The sequence below is a fragment of the Hippocampus bargibanti genome, linkage group LG15 (genome assembly GCF_051943395.1).
Source record: "Hippocampus bargibanti isolate YZ-2025 linkage group LG15, ASM5194339v1, whole genome shotgun sequence".
NCBI classification, from domain to species: domain Eukaryota; kingdom Metazoa; phylum Chordata; class Actinopteri; order Syngnathiformes; family Syngnathidae; genus Hippocampus; species Hippocampus bargibanti.
This window is the reverse complement of record NC_142748.1, coordinates 2,296,976-2,314,133: the sequence shown is the minus strand read 5'-3', so window position 1 is coordinate 2,314,133 and position 17,158 is coordinate 2,296,976. Positions and strand designations below refer to the sequence as shown.

Here is a 17,158-nt window from a genome sequence, read left to right as displayed (position 1 = left end):
AGTGTAAGGTTAATTGGAAATTTCAAAATAAACATACTTTTTAATTTCACCTCATTCATGGGCTAAAGCTGCATTGCTTTTATTCTGAAATAGTTTTTTTAATTCACACACATAATGACCTAATGCGTATTTCAAGACATGCACGCAATTGAATCACAAGAAGACGACTTTCGCCCTCAAAAATGTCCGCTCAGGCTAAAAAAAGAGGTAAAGCTGTGTGTTTAGTTTGCGGGGAACAGATCGCCGTGTTGAAGAACTACAATTTGAGTCGGCATTACCAGACGAAACATGCAGAGAAATATAAAAACCTAACTGATGCTGAAAGAGCGCAGACATCGGAAGCTTTGCTAGCTAAACTGCAAACGCAGCAAGGCTTTTTTACCAGGCTTCATGCATCCAGGGATGCAGCAACCAAGACCAGCTTTGTGATATCCCACAAAATAGCCAAAAACAGCAAGCCATTCTCAGAGGGGGAGTTCGTGAAAGAGTGCTTGGTAGACTCGGCAGCACTAATATGCCCTGAAAAAAAGCTGCATTTGAGCAAGTCCTGCTGTCCAGGCGAACCGTGACGAGAAGGGTCGAGGACATTGCGGGGAATCTGGAGCTACAGCTGCAACGTGAAGTGCCAAGTTTTGACTTTTTCTCCTTGGCTCTGGACGAGAGTTGTGATGTCCGCGACACAGCCCAGCTACTCGTATTTGTCCGCGGGATAACGCCAGACTTCAGGATTACGGAGGATTGCGGTCGTTAATAGATATGACGACAGAGAGCGATCTCTTCACTGAGGTAAATGCTTGTATGGACACGTTGGGACTGAAATGGGACAGACTGGCAGGTGTCACCACGTACGGTTGTCCAAATCTTACCGGGAAAAATGTCGGACTTTTAAAACGCATGCAGGATAAAGTGACTGAAATGGACCCTGATCAGAAATTAGTATTTTTACATTGTATTTTACACCAACATGTGTTGTGCAAATCAGTGCTAAAAATTAACCATGTTATTACTAAAATAGTTAACTTCATCAGGGCGCGGGCACTGAATCACAGACAGTTTGTCGCACTTCTGGAGGAGCATGAGAGTGAGCGCAGTGACATTGGCTACCACACTTCTGTGAGATGGCTCAGCCTGGGCAAAGTGTTAAAAAGAGTCTGGGATCTGAAAGCAGAAATCCAGGAGTTTTGTGAGACAAAAGGCAAGGCCATCCCAAAGTTTGCAGATGAGGTCTGGATGGCAGATTTCGCATTTGCTGTTGATGTGACTGCACTGATGAATGAACTGAACACCAAGCTGCAAGGCAAAGGCCTTTTTGTACATGAAATGCACAGCTCGGCGAAGGCTTTCATGAGAAAGGTACAGTTTCTTTCAAGACAACTGGAGAGCAACACTCTCGCTCACATGCAAACCCTGAAACAAGTCACACCATCAGCTGATAACCTCTGCAGGTACTCATCCATGTTAGGAGCATTGCGTGGTGAGTTTGCAAGGCGATTTGAGGATCTAAGAACAATGGAGGATGCAATGCACATGATTTCCTCTCCCTTTATCTTCAGTGTAGATGATGCACCCAGTGATGGTCAGCTGGAACTCATTGACCTGCAATCTGATGGAGTACTGGCAGAGCACTTTAAGTCAGGATCTCTGCTGGATTTCTACTCCTTCCTCAAGGAGGAGAACTTTCCAAACATTAGAAGACATGCTCAGAAGATGTTTGTTCTCTTTGGCTCAACCTACATTTGTGAACAAACATTTTCAATTATGAAGTTTACAAAATCCAGGTACAGATCCTCTCTCATTGATGATCATCTGTCAGCTGTGCTTCGCATCTCCACTTCAGACATTCAGCCTGACTTTGATGCAATTGTTAAATCCCAGCAGAGATTAGATTTCTCTCACTGAACAAGAAAAATGAACAAATGTAGGCATGTTACTTACTGTAAGGCACCAGATAACAATGAACTGGGACACTTTTTCTCTAAATCACAGTTCAGTGACAGTCAATATGTTGTATCTTGCTTAATGTTTGGTGCAAAAAGACAATATTGCGATGTCTTTAAAATGCTCAGAACCTTTACACAACTATCCAACAGTATATGGAACTCAAAATGTGTTTTGAAGTGAATGTGACAGAATATGTTTACTAATATGAGTCACAAATAGTTAAAAAATGTTAATATTTTGTCTACCATTGTGTTGAGAAATTTGAATGAATACATTTTTGTAAGGCAACCTCATTTTTTCAGTTTATTTGGTATTTAGTTTCATTGCTTAACTTTAATATATACTCTTGCCAGCTTGTCAAAACAGTGCTATTTACTGCTTTTTAAAAAAGAAATAGAATTAATATTATACAGAATTGAGTTCAGCCTTTTGGCCTGGCCCTCCACAATATTTTATGTTTCTTATGTGGCCCCATGGAAGTAAATAATTGCCCACCCCTGCTATAGAAGAAGAAGATAGAGTAGCGTATTCACCATTTGATTGGCAACAGTCAGCATTCTTTCTATAAACTGTAGCATAGAAAAAAAAGAATGAAAAGACGTTGTTATCGTGTTACCTTTACTTATAAACGAAGTCCATGCGCCGGTCCTTCTGAAGAACTTTCAAGTACAAACCACTAAATAAATATAACTGTTGAATTTATTTTGTGAACCTCACCGCACGTCACTGGTCGGGAGAGGAGTAAAGACCCAGACAACCATCGATCCATGTCTCAAGTCGTTTGATCGTGGTATTGTAGAATTATTTTTTTAAAAACATCTGAAAATGGGGGGAAATGTGAATACTCAAATCCACTTGGATGCAGTTGATCATTTTTTTCCTATTGAAAACTGCATGTACAGAATAATTTTTAACCATGGTTTCATTTATCTCAAACTAATAGCAAGCCTCCACTCATTCCAAAGTGAGAAATATCATTAAACAAGCATATTCACCAAAACAAACACGTGAATAAAACCTCTGAAGATGGAGGATTTGCTGTGGTGAAAAGTGAAAAGCCGAAAGGAAAAGAAGATTCACCAGTAACTCGATGGAAAATATACTTTAAAATGTTTTGATGAATTCAGTATGAGCGATTGGTAGGTGTTGCTTTCACATAGTAAGAAAGCTCCGCTTTCGCAGAGCATCAAATAATTTTCTCAAAGACTCTTGTTATTCATTCCCACGTATATTTTTAATAAAAGGCGAACGATTTGAACGACCTGAAGAGAAGAGTGGACTACCTATGTTCATTTGAAACGGGTGAGATGATTTCCATGAAACGGACAGGGTTGGCCTTATTTACGCTCTAATATGTGTCTTATAATCACTTCACTTCAAATCATAACCTGTAGTGTTTATTTGCTACAGTTTAATGACATAAAGTCTGTACCAACAAGCTCCAATGTGGTGGTGTATGGTTTACGTTTTAATACGATTTTTTTTTTTTTTTTTTGGGGGGGGGGGCAGATGATTGTGGAAAAGCACTTCATGTTGGGTCCAAGTTTGATGCCAATTGTGTTGATCGTGCGTTGATAGAATGATTAAGAACAAATGTAAAACGGGAAGAACCCGGATATTCAAATCCACTTGGTACTGATAAGAATTTAACATTTCATTGCACATGGTTTGCATTGACCTCATAAGAAAGCTTAGCTTTCGCAGAGCATAAAAAATACAATTGTGTTGCGGGCACTGGGACCAGTCATCTCACCCATCAGGTGCATGGGAGGGGCGTGTTTATGTTAAGTATATTTCACTGCATTTTCTATGTTGGAACCAGATCCACCTGTTGGCCGTTGGAATCAATGGAAAACACGTGTCTGCATTCAGTCGTGTGTGCTCCTTTCCTCAACTGCTACAATAGACTCTTGTGGTTCCTCCCCGAAAGATTTAAACGATCTAAGCAGATACATAAGTACACGAACGTTCTTCTCTCGTAACGGGCTAAAGTCTTAGAACATGCAGAAGATGGCGCCCAAGGTCCATTGGAAATGGGCTGATTTGTCTGCTGGGAATTTTTGTCAGTGAATATCAAATATTGGTGCAACACACAACGATTCACCATCAAGTTATTTATGTTTTCCTTCTAATTTCGGCATCAACACGAAGTTTTCAGACCAAACAAAGTACCCAAAATGCATTGTGTCCCGCTTTCTCGGTCAGGGGCGTTCCTGACGTGAGGTCACGTCTGGAATCGTCACCAACTCGAAAACAAGACTTCCGGAATATTCAGCGCGAGTCTCACAACGTAAAATATGGCTATATGCAGTGGTATCATTTTACAAATTATGGACACAACTTGTCCAGAGGCGTCGGTTGTCCTTGAAAGAACGGTGTTGTAAAACAATATTTTTCTGCTACGCCTATTCGTCGTGACTCCGCTGCGCAGTAGCGTCTTTTTCTACTGAAGGAGTCTTTCTCCGAGAGAAAAACATTGTTATCGGTAGTTGTTGGCACTCTCTTTTTATTTGTCTCTTTTTTTGAGAATAGAAGCTGCTCAAAGCCAGTGTGTGAGATTTTATTCTGCTTTGTATGCAGGGTTGGTTGCAGTCTTGTTTCTTTTACTTTGTTTGTTCGCACATTTGCATGCCATGAATAAAAATAAAAATCCTGAAAAAAATCTGCGATGCACTGAAGCCGCAATAAGTGAACCGCGAAGTAGCGATGGATCACTGTAAATCAAGTCATATCAAAAAAATATAGTGCATTTTTGCATGAGTAATTCGTTTATCACATAATTTTACATGATTTTGGTAGTTAATTAATTTAAGCAAAAAAAAGAACAAAAAGAAGAAAAAAAGATGAAGAAAGAAAAGAAGAAAAAGAGAAAGAAGAAGAAAAAGAAATAGAAAAAGAAGAAATAGAAAATGAAGAAAAAGAAAAGGAAAAAAATAAAACAAGAAAAAGAAAATAAAAAGAAAAGAAGAAAAAGAAAAGGAAAAAGAAAAAAAAGAAATCATAGAAAAAGAAAAAGAAGAAAAAAGAAGACAAAGAAATAGAAAAAGAAAAAGAAGAAAAAGAAGAAAAAAAGAAGATAAAGAAGAAATAGAAGAAGAAACAGAAGAAGAAACAGAAGAAGAAAAAAAGATGAAAAAGAACAAGAAAAAAATAAGGGAGGGACACTTTTGCCGTTTACGGGACCTTTTCTTGCCGGGGAAGTGTTTCGTCTTCGTCTTGCCTGTCGGCGTCCGACATTGGCGCCAGGAGGTGGTCTGGCGGCGACCCTTCAGACCACTCTGGCGATTCGTCTTCACTCGCTTCGCTTTTCAGTCGGCCGCCGGTCGGGCTGACATCGGCCTCAAAATGGGAGGAGCCCCGCAGACGCTCCGGCTCCAAACAGGGGGGAGTTTTCTCCAGGCCGCCTATCATCTCCTGGAGATCTGCGGCACGCAAGCAGCGCAAATACAGTGACACTTGGGTTTTCGATCCGTTCCAGAATCATAAGTGGCCCTTTGACGCCCCCCCCTGTGTTCCTGTTTTATGAAAAATTGCCTTGTTACAGGTTCGGAGAGATCGCAGCAGAGAAATGACCACAAATAACGACTGTATCCATCCATCCATCCATCCATCCATCTTCTGCCGCTTATCCGGGGTCGGGTCGCGGGGGCAGCAGCTTCAGTCGGGAAGCCCAGACTTCCCTCTCCCCAGCCACTTTTTCTAGCTCGTCCTGGCGGATCCCGAGGCGTTCCCATGCCAGCTGGGAGACATAGTCTCTCCAGCGTGTTCTGGGTCGTCCCCGGGGTCTCCTGCCAGTGGGGCATGCCCGGAACACCTCACGAGGGAGGCGTCCCGGGGCATCCTAATCAGATGCCCGAGCCACCTCATCTGGCTCCTCTCGATGTGGAGGAGAAGCGGCTGGACTTTGAGACCCTCCCGGATGACCGAGCTTCTCACCTTATCTCTAAGGGAGAGCCCGGACACCCGACGGAGAAAGCTCATTTCGGCCGCTTCCATTCGGGATCTCGTTCTTTCGGACACGACCCATAGCTCGTGACCATAGATGAGGGTTGGGACGTAGATCGACCGGTAGATTGAGAGCTTTGCTTTTTGGCTCAGCTCCTTCTTCACCACGACAGATCGGTACAAAGTCCGCATCACGGCAGACGCCGCACCGATCCACCTGTCGACCTCTCGATCCCTTACACCCTCACTCGTGAACAAGACACCCAGATACTTAAACTCCTCCACTTGAGGCAAAATCTCCTCCCCGACCCGGAGAGGGCACGCCACCCTTTTCCGACTGAGAACCATTGTCTCAGATTTGGAGGTGCTGATTCTCATCCCAGCCGCTTCACATTCGGCTGCGAAACGCTCAAGCGAGAGTTGGAGAGCTCCACTTGAAGGCCCCGACAGTACAACATCATCTGCAAAAAGCAGATATGCTATACTGAGGCCACCAAAACGGAAACCTTCAACGCTTCGGCTGCGCCTAGAAATTATGTCCATAAAGGTTATGAACAGAATTGGTGAAAAAAGGGCAGCCTTGGCGGAGCCCAACCCTCACTGGAAACGATTCCGACTTAATGCCGGCAATGCGAACCAGACTCTGACATCGGTCATATAGGGACCGAACGGCCCGTATCAGCCGCTCCTGTACCCCATTCCCAAAGTACCCTCCACAGAACTCCACGAGGGACACGGTCAAACGCTTTCTCCAAGTCCACAAAACACATGTAGAGTGGTTGGGCGAATTCCCATGCGCCCTCGAGGACCCTGCTAAGGGTGTAGAGCTGGTAACGACTGTATATATATAAAAATGTGTATTTATTGATAAAACACACAGAAATTTACAGCATTTCCCGATCATGAGTAATTACGCTAGACACAAACTGTCACCTCTATGCCCCCACGTAAAAACTCCAACATCACGGTTAAGATCTAGAATAGTATACCTTACCGTTGACAGAGGGCGGAGAGCCGGCAAATACACCCCGGTAGAGTAATCTGGACTGGAAAACCCAAAGCTGGACACTCGTGCACAGTTCACAGCAGACTCTAACCAATATTGAGGAAAACCCCACCTTATAGACCCACTCTTTGCTAAGACAGGTGGCCAGCCTGTCCACGCAGGAGATAAGTCATTCCTCCTCCTTTTCCTCAGCCCCGGACTAACGAGCAATTTTTGACAGGCACACAAAGGCGTGTGAGAACATGCAGTTTCCAAAACCAAAACAAATTTGGTCAGTGTGACCGATTGTGCCAGTGTATCCGACCCAGGTGTTTCGACTCAGAAAAACAAAAAGGCGAATACAAAACAGTCAATGTGAAAAGCAAAAAAGCGAATACAAAACAATCAGTGTACCCAGGTGTTTCGACCCAGATGCAAAACAATCACTGTGAGAAGCAAAAAAGTGAATACAAAACAATCTATGTGAAAAGCAAAAAATGAAACTATACATGAGTCAGCTCAGGACACCAATAACCATTTTTTCTTCCTTTATTCTACCCTGTGGCCTGAGCTGACACCACCAATTAATTGATAAATCGTTCAGGTAACTCATCTTCATTCTCAAACATCCATTCAACATAAGCATCTCCCTGGTGCAACAATACCTCTATGTCATGACTCCCGCGTAACATATGCCCAATAACACATCACAATCATCGTTGTTATATCTTTCCCAAACGGCCCCAAATCATGGTATAATTCTATTTTCATTATTCAAAAAAAACTGTGATAAATTTGTCGCGACAAAATAGCTCGGGTGCATCTAATATGCCAAAACATGCAAAAATTAGCCAAAGTCATTAAAACCAAACATATAATCTAATATGTCAAAACATGCAAAAATTAACCAAAGTCATTAAAACCAAACATATAATAAAAACCAATAATGGAGGGACTAAGTGTTGTCGTGCTGTTACCGACATTCCTGTAAATATATCTGATAGAGTGTTTATGCACATTAGTAAACATATTACGTTATTTCATGTTTAGATTAAGTAAACATATGTTTTTTCATGTTTAGCTTAGTATATTATGAATTGTGCACGTTTAATTTCAGTCTAATTTAGTTAAATAAAACTATCAGTCTTATTAGTTCAATAGCCGTTGGAAGGAAAAGGCAGCGGCTCCAACTTCAATCTGAGACCCGCCCAACACTGAGTTGCTCGTAACCGATTGGACGGGAAAGGTCGACTTGTTCGCAACTGATTGGACAACAGATCGCCACTCTGTATGTTTAAAAACTTGTCGGAGCGGGAGCTCGTTCTCTTTTGCTCTTTTGCTTTTTTGCTCTTTGTCTTTTTGTTCTCTGTGCTCATGTCTTCGTCCCACCGAGACGAGAAGTGCTTTCTCTGTCTCATTAGAATAAAGTAGTTTTTTGTTCACCATCTATTGTACTTGCTGATATTTTTATCAAGTGAACTCCAGACAATACGCGAACCAGGAAAGACAAACGAAGTTTTAACCGAACATTAATTGGTGCCAAGAAACCCGTGCCAGTCAACCAGCCTTTGCGTGAGGACTACAACCTGGGCGACCCAATCAAGGCGAGACGGGAACTAAAGAAGCTCCTGGTGGTCGACCCGTTTTATGATTTTTGACGGGAGACACGCTTTGAGAGGCGCGTCGAACCTGCTCTTTGATTGGCGGCGACCTACGGAAGAAACGAAGATTTTTTTCGTTCTTCACTGAAGCCTGCTCGTGCAATCCTTCGCGCGAGAGACGGAAAGAATCACAACTTTCTGGTGGCGTTGTGGCTCCTCGCGTTCTGGCTGAACGACTACACGGCAGTACTCAAAAGTTCACTAAGTAAGTAGCGCGCTAGCTAGCAGCCATTGTTTGAATGCATTGTGAGACCTCTCCTGGCCAGAGACGGTCCTATTCCACTTGACTCACGTACGAACCGGTGTGAAGCGATTTTCGTTAGGCAAGGTGGCCAAATGAGAATACGTATGCCGGTGGAGGAGTGCATATTAATGTGCACGAAATATCCACACGCCGAATTGTGAATCGGAAGTTTTCCAGCGAAAGAATATTGTTCACAAGGTGGTGATAGCTGGGATTCAGTTTGTGTGGTGGACCGCTTTTATTCTGAAGAGCGGAAGTGTTTTAGGGCAGCTGCTATAGTACTGAGTCGGAGGAAAGAAATAAGATCAAAAATACATTCTTAACTTGGTTTGTCTATGCTAGCATAGTGGCACAGAGAAAGTTCTTTGTCTCGGAGAGAAAAAAGGGTGGGGGCGAAGTCATTTGAGCCGTTGGTGTGTGTGTGTGTGCGTGTGTGCGTAAGAGCATTCCTTGTGTGTGTGCGTGAACGCGCATCCTGGCTGAGGATTGGCGCGAATCACGCCCTTTGTTCTTGGGTTTGAATCAACATCGCGAGGTGTGCTTCCTTTCTGGTGATAGTTAAAGAAGGAATTTGTTGTTGCAATCGTGAAAATGGGTGCTTTTTTTTCTAAAAAGACCCCAATTCATAGGGACGTAGAGTTTATGTCCAAAAAGTTCCCAGGTAGCGAACTTTATTGCAAGAAGTGGATGGACTGTAGTACGTTCTCTGGTGCGTTGCAACTACAACCTTTGAAGGAAATCATGTTTCGATTGAAACTTCAGGAAGCATCCGCGATGAAAAAATCTCTTGGAAAGATACGTGCCGAGATAATTGCCTGCGAAGCTTGGATTGCGCAAGCAAAAATCAGAGAGAGAGAAATGGAAGCCAAACGGATGAAAAAAGAGGAGAAAGCGATAGTTGCAATGTCTTCCAAAGTGAGCTCTGACGATGAAACTGTGGCTTCGTCTGTTGCACGCCCCAATGAAAAGTTGGTGGAAAATGGAAAGCAGCCATTGTTTCAATCCCCAGAGCTCCCCCACGGGAGACGAGGAGGAGAGGCGGGGGGCTGCGCCGCCGGGCAGGCGCCACGACCCCCCTCCTACCACTCCTTCTCTTCCCCCTCCTCCTTCTACCCCTCCTCCGCAGGGCTGAAGAAAGGGGAGGACGCCATTTGTTCAACCCCTGTGGGGCGGGTGGGCCCCCCTGGGTGGGCCCCCCCGGTGATGACTCCAAATGTCTGTTGGGCAGACCAGCAGAATGGAGCGCTTATGACCCCTACTGGAGGAATACGAGGATTGCAACCTGATATTAAAAATCAGATTGCTCCTGATTGTGTCTCTTCGCGTACAAGGAGCAAAGCAAATTGTTCTGGACAATTGTATCCGTTTGAAGAGTTGAATGGAATTGAAATGAATAATGGAAGCGACTGTGACGTTTTGCCATTCATTCAGGTAGCAAATCCTAATTCTTCAAGCATACATGATCAAACTATCTTGGTTTATCGGCCATGGGGCGACAGTGATGTCGCAGAGGCGTGTAAAGGACTAGGTGATGTTGTTGAAAATGCAGAAAGTTGGACTGAGAATTTTGAGGAATTATGTGCTTCTTATCAGTTGAATGGACAAGAAACACTTAAGGTTCTCAGGAGATGCTTGGGACACCATTGGAATCGGGTGAAAGGTGACTTTACTGGGAAAACATCGATGGGAACAAACATGTCGTACGAGGAAGCAACAACCCAACGAAGATTGATTTGTGAAAACATCCGAACATTATGGAAGAAAACACCAAACTTTGGCTTGATTCAGAATTGTAGACAGTTACGTGGGGAAGATATTAACATTTTTCGGGGACGCTTGGAAAATGTTTTTCGAAACCACTGCTGTATTCCTGAATCTGCTGATGAGAATTACATATATGTCAACCAATTCAAGCAAACATTTTTGCAGAATTTGACGCCGGAAATTGGAGATTTCATTCGCAAACATTATGTCCAACACCGGACTGGAAGGTTGGTTGATCTCATGGAGTGGGCAATACACGCCCAAGAAGTGGTGAGAAAAAAGTGGGGAAATGGTGCGAATTCGCCGATGGAACATGTGATGGCATCTACCATGGGTAACATAATGGAGAACGTGTTATACCAGGATCGGATGAAGAGACGGATGCCACACAATGATCGATGCTACAATTGTGGCAGTGTAGGGCATATTGCTCGCCACTGCAAAAAGAAACCTATACCGAAAAGGAAACATGGGAAATCTTACAGACCTCCACCATATAATACGCGATATGGTGAAGGACATAAAACAAAACATTCAGATTGACGCGAGGAACCCCATTTCAACACTGATGACAACAATCACAACAGTGAGAAATGGGAATCAATAAAACCAGTTGAAATCTTGGATTTGACTAATGTATTTGCCTTGACCTTACCGGAAAACGAAAAACCTTATTATTGGCTAAAAATCGGGAAAAAGGATGTCAAATTTCTTTGCGATAGTGGTGCATGCAGATCAGTGTTAAGAGACACCATTCCAGGTGTCACTCCGAGTCGACAACAAATTTCTGTGGTATCTGCAGATGGGAAAGTGACATTGTTACCGATTTCTAAACCAATAAAAGTTTTAGATGAGGGACTAACTCCATACAAGGTCACTATGGTCTTGAGTGGAGAGTGTCCTATAAATTTGTTGGGGAGAGACCTGTTACAAAAATTGCAAATAGCTTTAATACCAACAGAAGAAGGGTATAAACCCAAAAAAGCTAATTTTCTGGAGTCCTTCGTAGTTGACGCTATGGGGGACCCAGTAAAGGTCGATTCACTAGAATTATGACTGATGGCCACTTTAGGGGCGGAGGACTTTCCAGACGTCCCTGCCACCCTTTGGTCATCGGGAAAAACTGATGTGGGCTTACTTAAAACAGCAAAACCAGTTGAAGTATTGCCTAAAACGACTTATCGACCAAGACTTAAACAATATCCATTAAAACAGGACGCTATTATTGGCATCACCCCTGTAATACGGGATATGGTGAAAGCTGGTATTTTGATTGAAGACCCAACTTGTGAATGTAATACACCGATATTTCCTGTTAAAAAAGTGGAATCTGGAGTTTGGAGAATGGTGCATGATTTACGACAGGTAAATAAATCCATACAATCACGTGCTCCGTGTGTGCCAGACCCGCACACATTATTGAACAGTTTAAAACCTGACAAAAAATGGTTTACAGTGATTGATTTGAGCAATGCCTTTTTCTCCATTCCGTTACACAAAAATTCACGTCATTGGTTCGGATTTACATTTAATGGGAAAAAATATACATATACAAGATTACCACAAGGGTTTACAGATAGTCCTACAATTTTTTCACAGGAAATGTCTTCGTGTATTGCTGATTTTAAACATCCTGAATCTTCTCAGATTCTTTTGTATGTTGACGACATCTTAATTGCTTCACCGACTGAAGATGAGAACAAGACTGTATCAATAGCTTTGTTCCAATATTTAGCGAATACAGGTAACAAAGCTTCTTTGGATAAATTGCAGTTCTGTCAAGAAGAAGTAGTTTTCTTAGGACATCTTTTGTCAAGAAAGGGAAGAGAGTTGACAACTAAGAGAAAACAGACAATTTTGCAGGTTCCTCGACCTAAGACGAAAAAACAGATGATGACGTTTTTGGGACTGTGCAATTATTGCAGAACTTGGATTCCGCATTATGCACAAGTTACCCAACCATTATTGACACTTATATACCAAGACGAAATGGCACTGAAAGACTCTATTCAGTGGACCGAAGAGGGCAGTAAAGCATTTACAGAATTAAAAAATTTGATAGCAAACACTAGCGTCTTAGCTTTACCTGACTATGACAAACCTTTTGTTCAAACAGTTGACTGCAAAGACAAATACATGACTTCAGTCCTGTTACAAAAGCATGGACAAAAGCTGAGACCAGTTGCATTTTATTCTAAAAGACTGGATCCAGTAGCTGCAGCTCTTCCAGCATGTGTTAGAGCAGTGTGTGCCGCAGCGTTGGCAGTTCAGTCGTCAGCTGAACTAGTACTTTTTCATCCCACAACGCTGATGGTACCACACTCAGTTGACTTATTGATTACAGGCACAAAAATGACCTTCTTGTCACCAGCACGACATTTGTCTATCATGACAACCCTGCTGGAACAACCACATATAACTGTTGAGAGGTGCAATAGCATTAACCCAGCGACACTTATACCTCTACCTGTGGACGGAGAACCACATTCATGCGTTGACAGAATAAATGAGAACTGCAAACCCTGACCAGACTTAAAAGACATACCTTTACCTGACAGCATCTACCTGTACGTTGATGGCTTTGCGTCTAGGTCAGACGCAGGGGCTAACAGGGTAGGCTATGCTGTTGTGACCAATGTTGAAATTGTTGCTGATGGCTCATTACCAAACACGTATTCAGCACAAGCAGCAGAAATTGTTGCATTGACTGAAGCGTGTAAATGGGCGGAAGGGAGAACGGTGACGATTTTTACGGACAGTCAATATGCGTTTTCCACACTTCACTGCTTTGTAGCTCAGTGGAACCGCAGAGGAATGACTACATCGAACGGAAAATCTGTCGAACATGCAGATTTATTGAGAGGCTTATTGAAAGCTATCCTCCTTCCAAAAAGTGTAGCTGTATGCAAATGTGCAGCGCACACGAGAGCTAAAGACAGAATTAGCTCAGGCAATGCAAGAGCGGACACAGCAGCCAAGAACGCCGCTCAGACTACTTTCAATTTGGTCAATCAAGAAATGCGTGAATTAGTGCCTACACAAGTTTTAAAGGACATGCAAGCGTTAGCTACAAAGTCCGAAAAAGATTTGTGGCTTGCCGATGGTGCTAAGCTCGTTGACGAGTTGTATAAAATAGACAACAAACCATGTTTACAGAGAAACATGTTCCCAATGGTGGCTCGATTGAGCCATGGTAGTTCACATATATCAACAGGGGGCATGGTGTTTATAGCAGGGAAAGTATTCCATTTAAGCAGAGGTTTCAATTCGTATGCAAAAAACTTTTGTCGGAGTTGTTTGATTTGCTGTAAACACAATCCACAAGGTAACATGCGACCAAAAAGAGGAACATTTCCACAAGGGTCACACCCCTTTGAAGTGGTCCACATGGATTTCATTGAACTAAGCACAAGTAATTCTTATAAATACTGTTTGGTGTTAATTGATTCATTCACCAAATGGGTGGAAATTGTGCCTTCAAAGAAATCCGATGCATTATCCGTTGCAAAAGCATTATGCAAACATATTATTCCAGAACATGGCATACCAAGAATAATTTGGAGTGATAATGGACCACATTTTGTTAATGACGTAATCACCAAAATTTCCGAACATTTGGGTGTTAAATTAAAAAAACACTGTGCATATCATCCACAGAGTGCAGGATTGGTTGAAAGAACGAATGGCACAATAAAAAATCGACTCAGAAAAACCATGGAGGCAACAGGCAAACCATGGCCTGAATGTCTGTTTTTGGTTAAATTATATATGAGAATAACACCCACTAATAATGGCTTAACGCCTTTTGAGATCTTGCATGGCAGACCTTTCATCCTCCCATTATGGGAAGGTGTGCCCTGGCAAGAAAATGAATCAGATCCAGGCGCTTTGTTGGCAAAATGGTTGTGTGAAATGTTTACAACAAAAGAGGTTCAGTCAGCCTGTGTACTGCCGCAGTCTGCCCTGTTGTCTCCACAGGAGCAGAAGCTGCTTCGCCCCGGAGACCACGTGCTGATCAGAGCAATTAAACGGAAGTCCTGGTCGGCGCCAAAGTGGGAGGGGCCATTCACCGTGCTGATAACAACGCCAACTGCCATCAAAATCGCCGAGAGGTCCACCTGGGTGCATCAAAGCCACTGCAAAATCGTTCACCAACCAGATCCGGAGCAGGTGGAAGAGAGACGGAGCCAAACCACTCAATAGCCATGGGTTTGGTCCACATCATCTTGCTGTATGAATTAGTGGAGGCAATCCAGATGACGCACGTAAAGCCTCCCATTCCATCAGCCTGCCAAACTCCACCATTGCAACCAACGATGACAGAAAAGTGCCCTAGCATGGCACATCCTGTAGCCTGCTTGCCACTACAAGATGCAGGAATCATCTCATTTCCTCTTAACATCCTCAGGAACGAAGCACGACAAACTGGAAGTGATTACCCTCATGGTTCTTGGTACGCTCGTATCAAGTCAGGGAAGACTTGGACCACTGGTTGGGACTCCGTTGTGGTCCATTCTGAGCCCAAAACAAAATGGGTTCAAAATAGCTGTGCCCAAGAAGCAAAACGAATTGTCAGAAAGATAACTCAAGGGAACTGGTTAGGAACTGGAACTGGCACAATGACAGATATCCAACTCGTTATCGTAACCCACAAGGTTGCAGGATGCATGGACTTGAGACTCTGTCCTGATTTTCGTGAACATCACACTGGTTTTCCCGTAACTATATGCATGATGTCATCTTTGACAACACCAGTCGTGACATCGCCGTTCAAAAATAAACCACACATCAGACCGACAGCCTGGATGGAAACACCTGACAAAAAAGCCCAAAATTCAGATGTCATGGACGCATTATATCAACCATTTGCAGGAGAAAAACATGACTGGAATCCGTTGTTATCAAACACGTGGTATCGTTATGCTACATTAATTGCTAAACAAAATAGGAAAAGTAATTGCTTTGTTTGTTCTTTTATGCCACATTCTGTAACGCAACAAAGAGTGCATTCAAAGGTATTTGGAGATAAAATGGCTCGAGCTGCGTATATGTTAATATCTTCGCATAAACCTGATCAACATTTTCCAGTTCTTCGCAATGCTTCGAGAGGAGAGATTGTTCCAAGTTTAGACACATTTTGGAAACTGAAAATCAGGTTATGACCGAGAGCGGATTGCGATTACCAGTATGCGTTGCAATGTACGGTACAGGTCAAAATCTAGGTTTTATAGATGAGAATAGATGTTTATACGTGCTAAACACCAATGTCACCATTTTACCTGTATCTTCACATCTTTGGTGGTTATGTAGTTGGAAAGTATGTTCTTTTATTCCTCCGAAAGCCTACGGTATGTGCGCACCTGTTACTGTGACTGACAATACTTTCATCGTTACCAGTCGTCCAGCACACCATCATGTGAAAAGAAGAGTGTCGTTTAAGCCCCACGATTCGATCTGGGGAACTGATGTTCCAGAACAATTCAAACACCATAGCACGTGAAGTAAGGTAATGTTAGCTCTTTTTCCACAAATTGGAGTAGCTAAAAACATGCTTCGAATTGAAACAATTGACTACAGGTTTCAAGTGTTTGTAAACGCCAGTTTGGAAGTAGATGAAATGCAAAACACTGAAATTGCAGCAATTAGACAAATGGTGCTGCAAAATAGAATGGTTTTGGACCTTTTGACAGCGCCACAAGGGGGCGTCTGTGCTATGGTGGGTGATACTTGTTGCACGTACATACCCGAAGAAGCGAATTCCATAAACATGACTGATGCTCTGTCTGTTGTCAGGGATCTCAGAGATGCCATGGCCAAAGATCACCGGCCTGATCAACCGTGGATCTTTGCTCAGAATGTTTATCCCATTCGCAATTGTGATTGTACTTATTTTCTTAGTCATTGGTTGTATTATTCCATGCTTAAGAACAATGCTAATGAATATGATAACTAATTCCCAGGTGAATTACGCAAAGGTTTTGTATCAACAAATGCGTGAAGGGGACCCAGTGTTGTAGCTAGGGATAGTACACCATGGCCAGAGAGTGGTTGCTCCAAGGAACAAAAGCAAAAAAGAAAACGGAGAGCCGAGAAGGAGTTTTCCTCATTAAAAACCCTCAAAAATGGAGAGGTTATATATCACAGCAGCAAAATTGTGATAGAGGTTTTTCGCCTTCTCCATGGTAAGTTAAATAATATTAGACGTTGGATAGATGAGATTAGAATGGTTCCCTGTGCAATTAGTATGACGTGCATGCATGAAATCTTTTGGAAATGTATGAACTGATGTTTAAATGTACAACAGGAGGGAATGATAGAGTGTTTATGCACATTAGTAAACATATTACGTTATTTCATGTTTAGATTAAGTAAACATATGTTTTTTCATGTTTAGCTTAGTATATTATGAATTGTGCACGTTTAATTTCAGTCTAATTTAGTTAAATAAAACTATCAGTCTTATTAGTTCAATAGCCGTTGGAAGGAAAAGGCAGCGGCTCCAACTTCAATCTGAGACCCGCCCAACACTGAGTTGCTCGTAACCGATTGGACGGGAAAGGTCGACTTGTTCGCAACTGATTGGACAACAGATCGCCACTCTGTATGTTTAAAAACTTG

The 17,158-nt window shown here is 42.7% G+C and overlaps 1 protein-coding gene across 1 annotated transcript; it reads left to right on the top strand.

Moving 5' to 3' along the window:
- The first annotated feature begins 756 nt into the window (after nt 1-756).
- Nucleotides 757-1,899, top strand: LOC148887084 (general transcription factor II-I repeat domain-containing protein 2B-like). Its single transcript, XM_089016208.1, has one exon. The coding sequence runs from the start codon at nt 757-759 to the stop codon at nt 1,897-1,899; it is 1,143 nt and encodes a 380-aa protein (XP_088872334.1).
- The last annotated feature ends 15,259 nt before the right edge of the window (nt 1,900-17,158 follow it).

Coding starts and splice junctions, on each gene's coding strand:
- LOC148887084 (XM_089016208.1), top strand. CDS start 757: ATGACGACAGAGAGCGATCTCTTCACTGAGGTAAATGCTTGTATGGAC.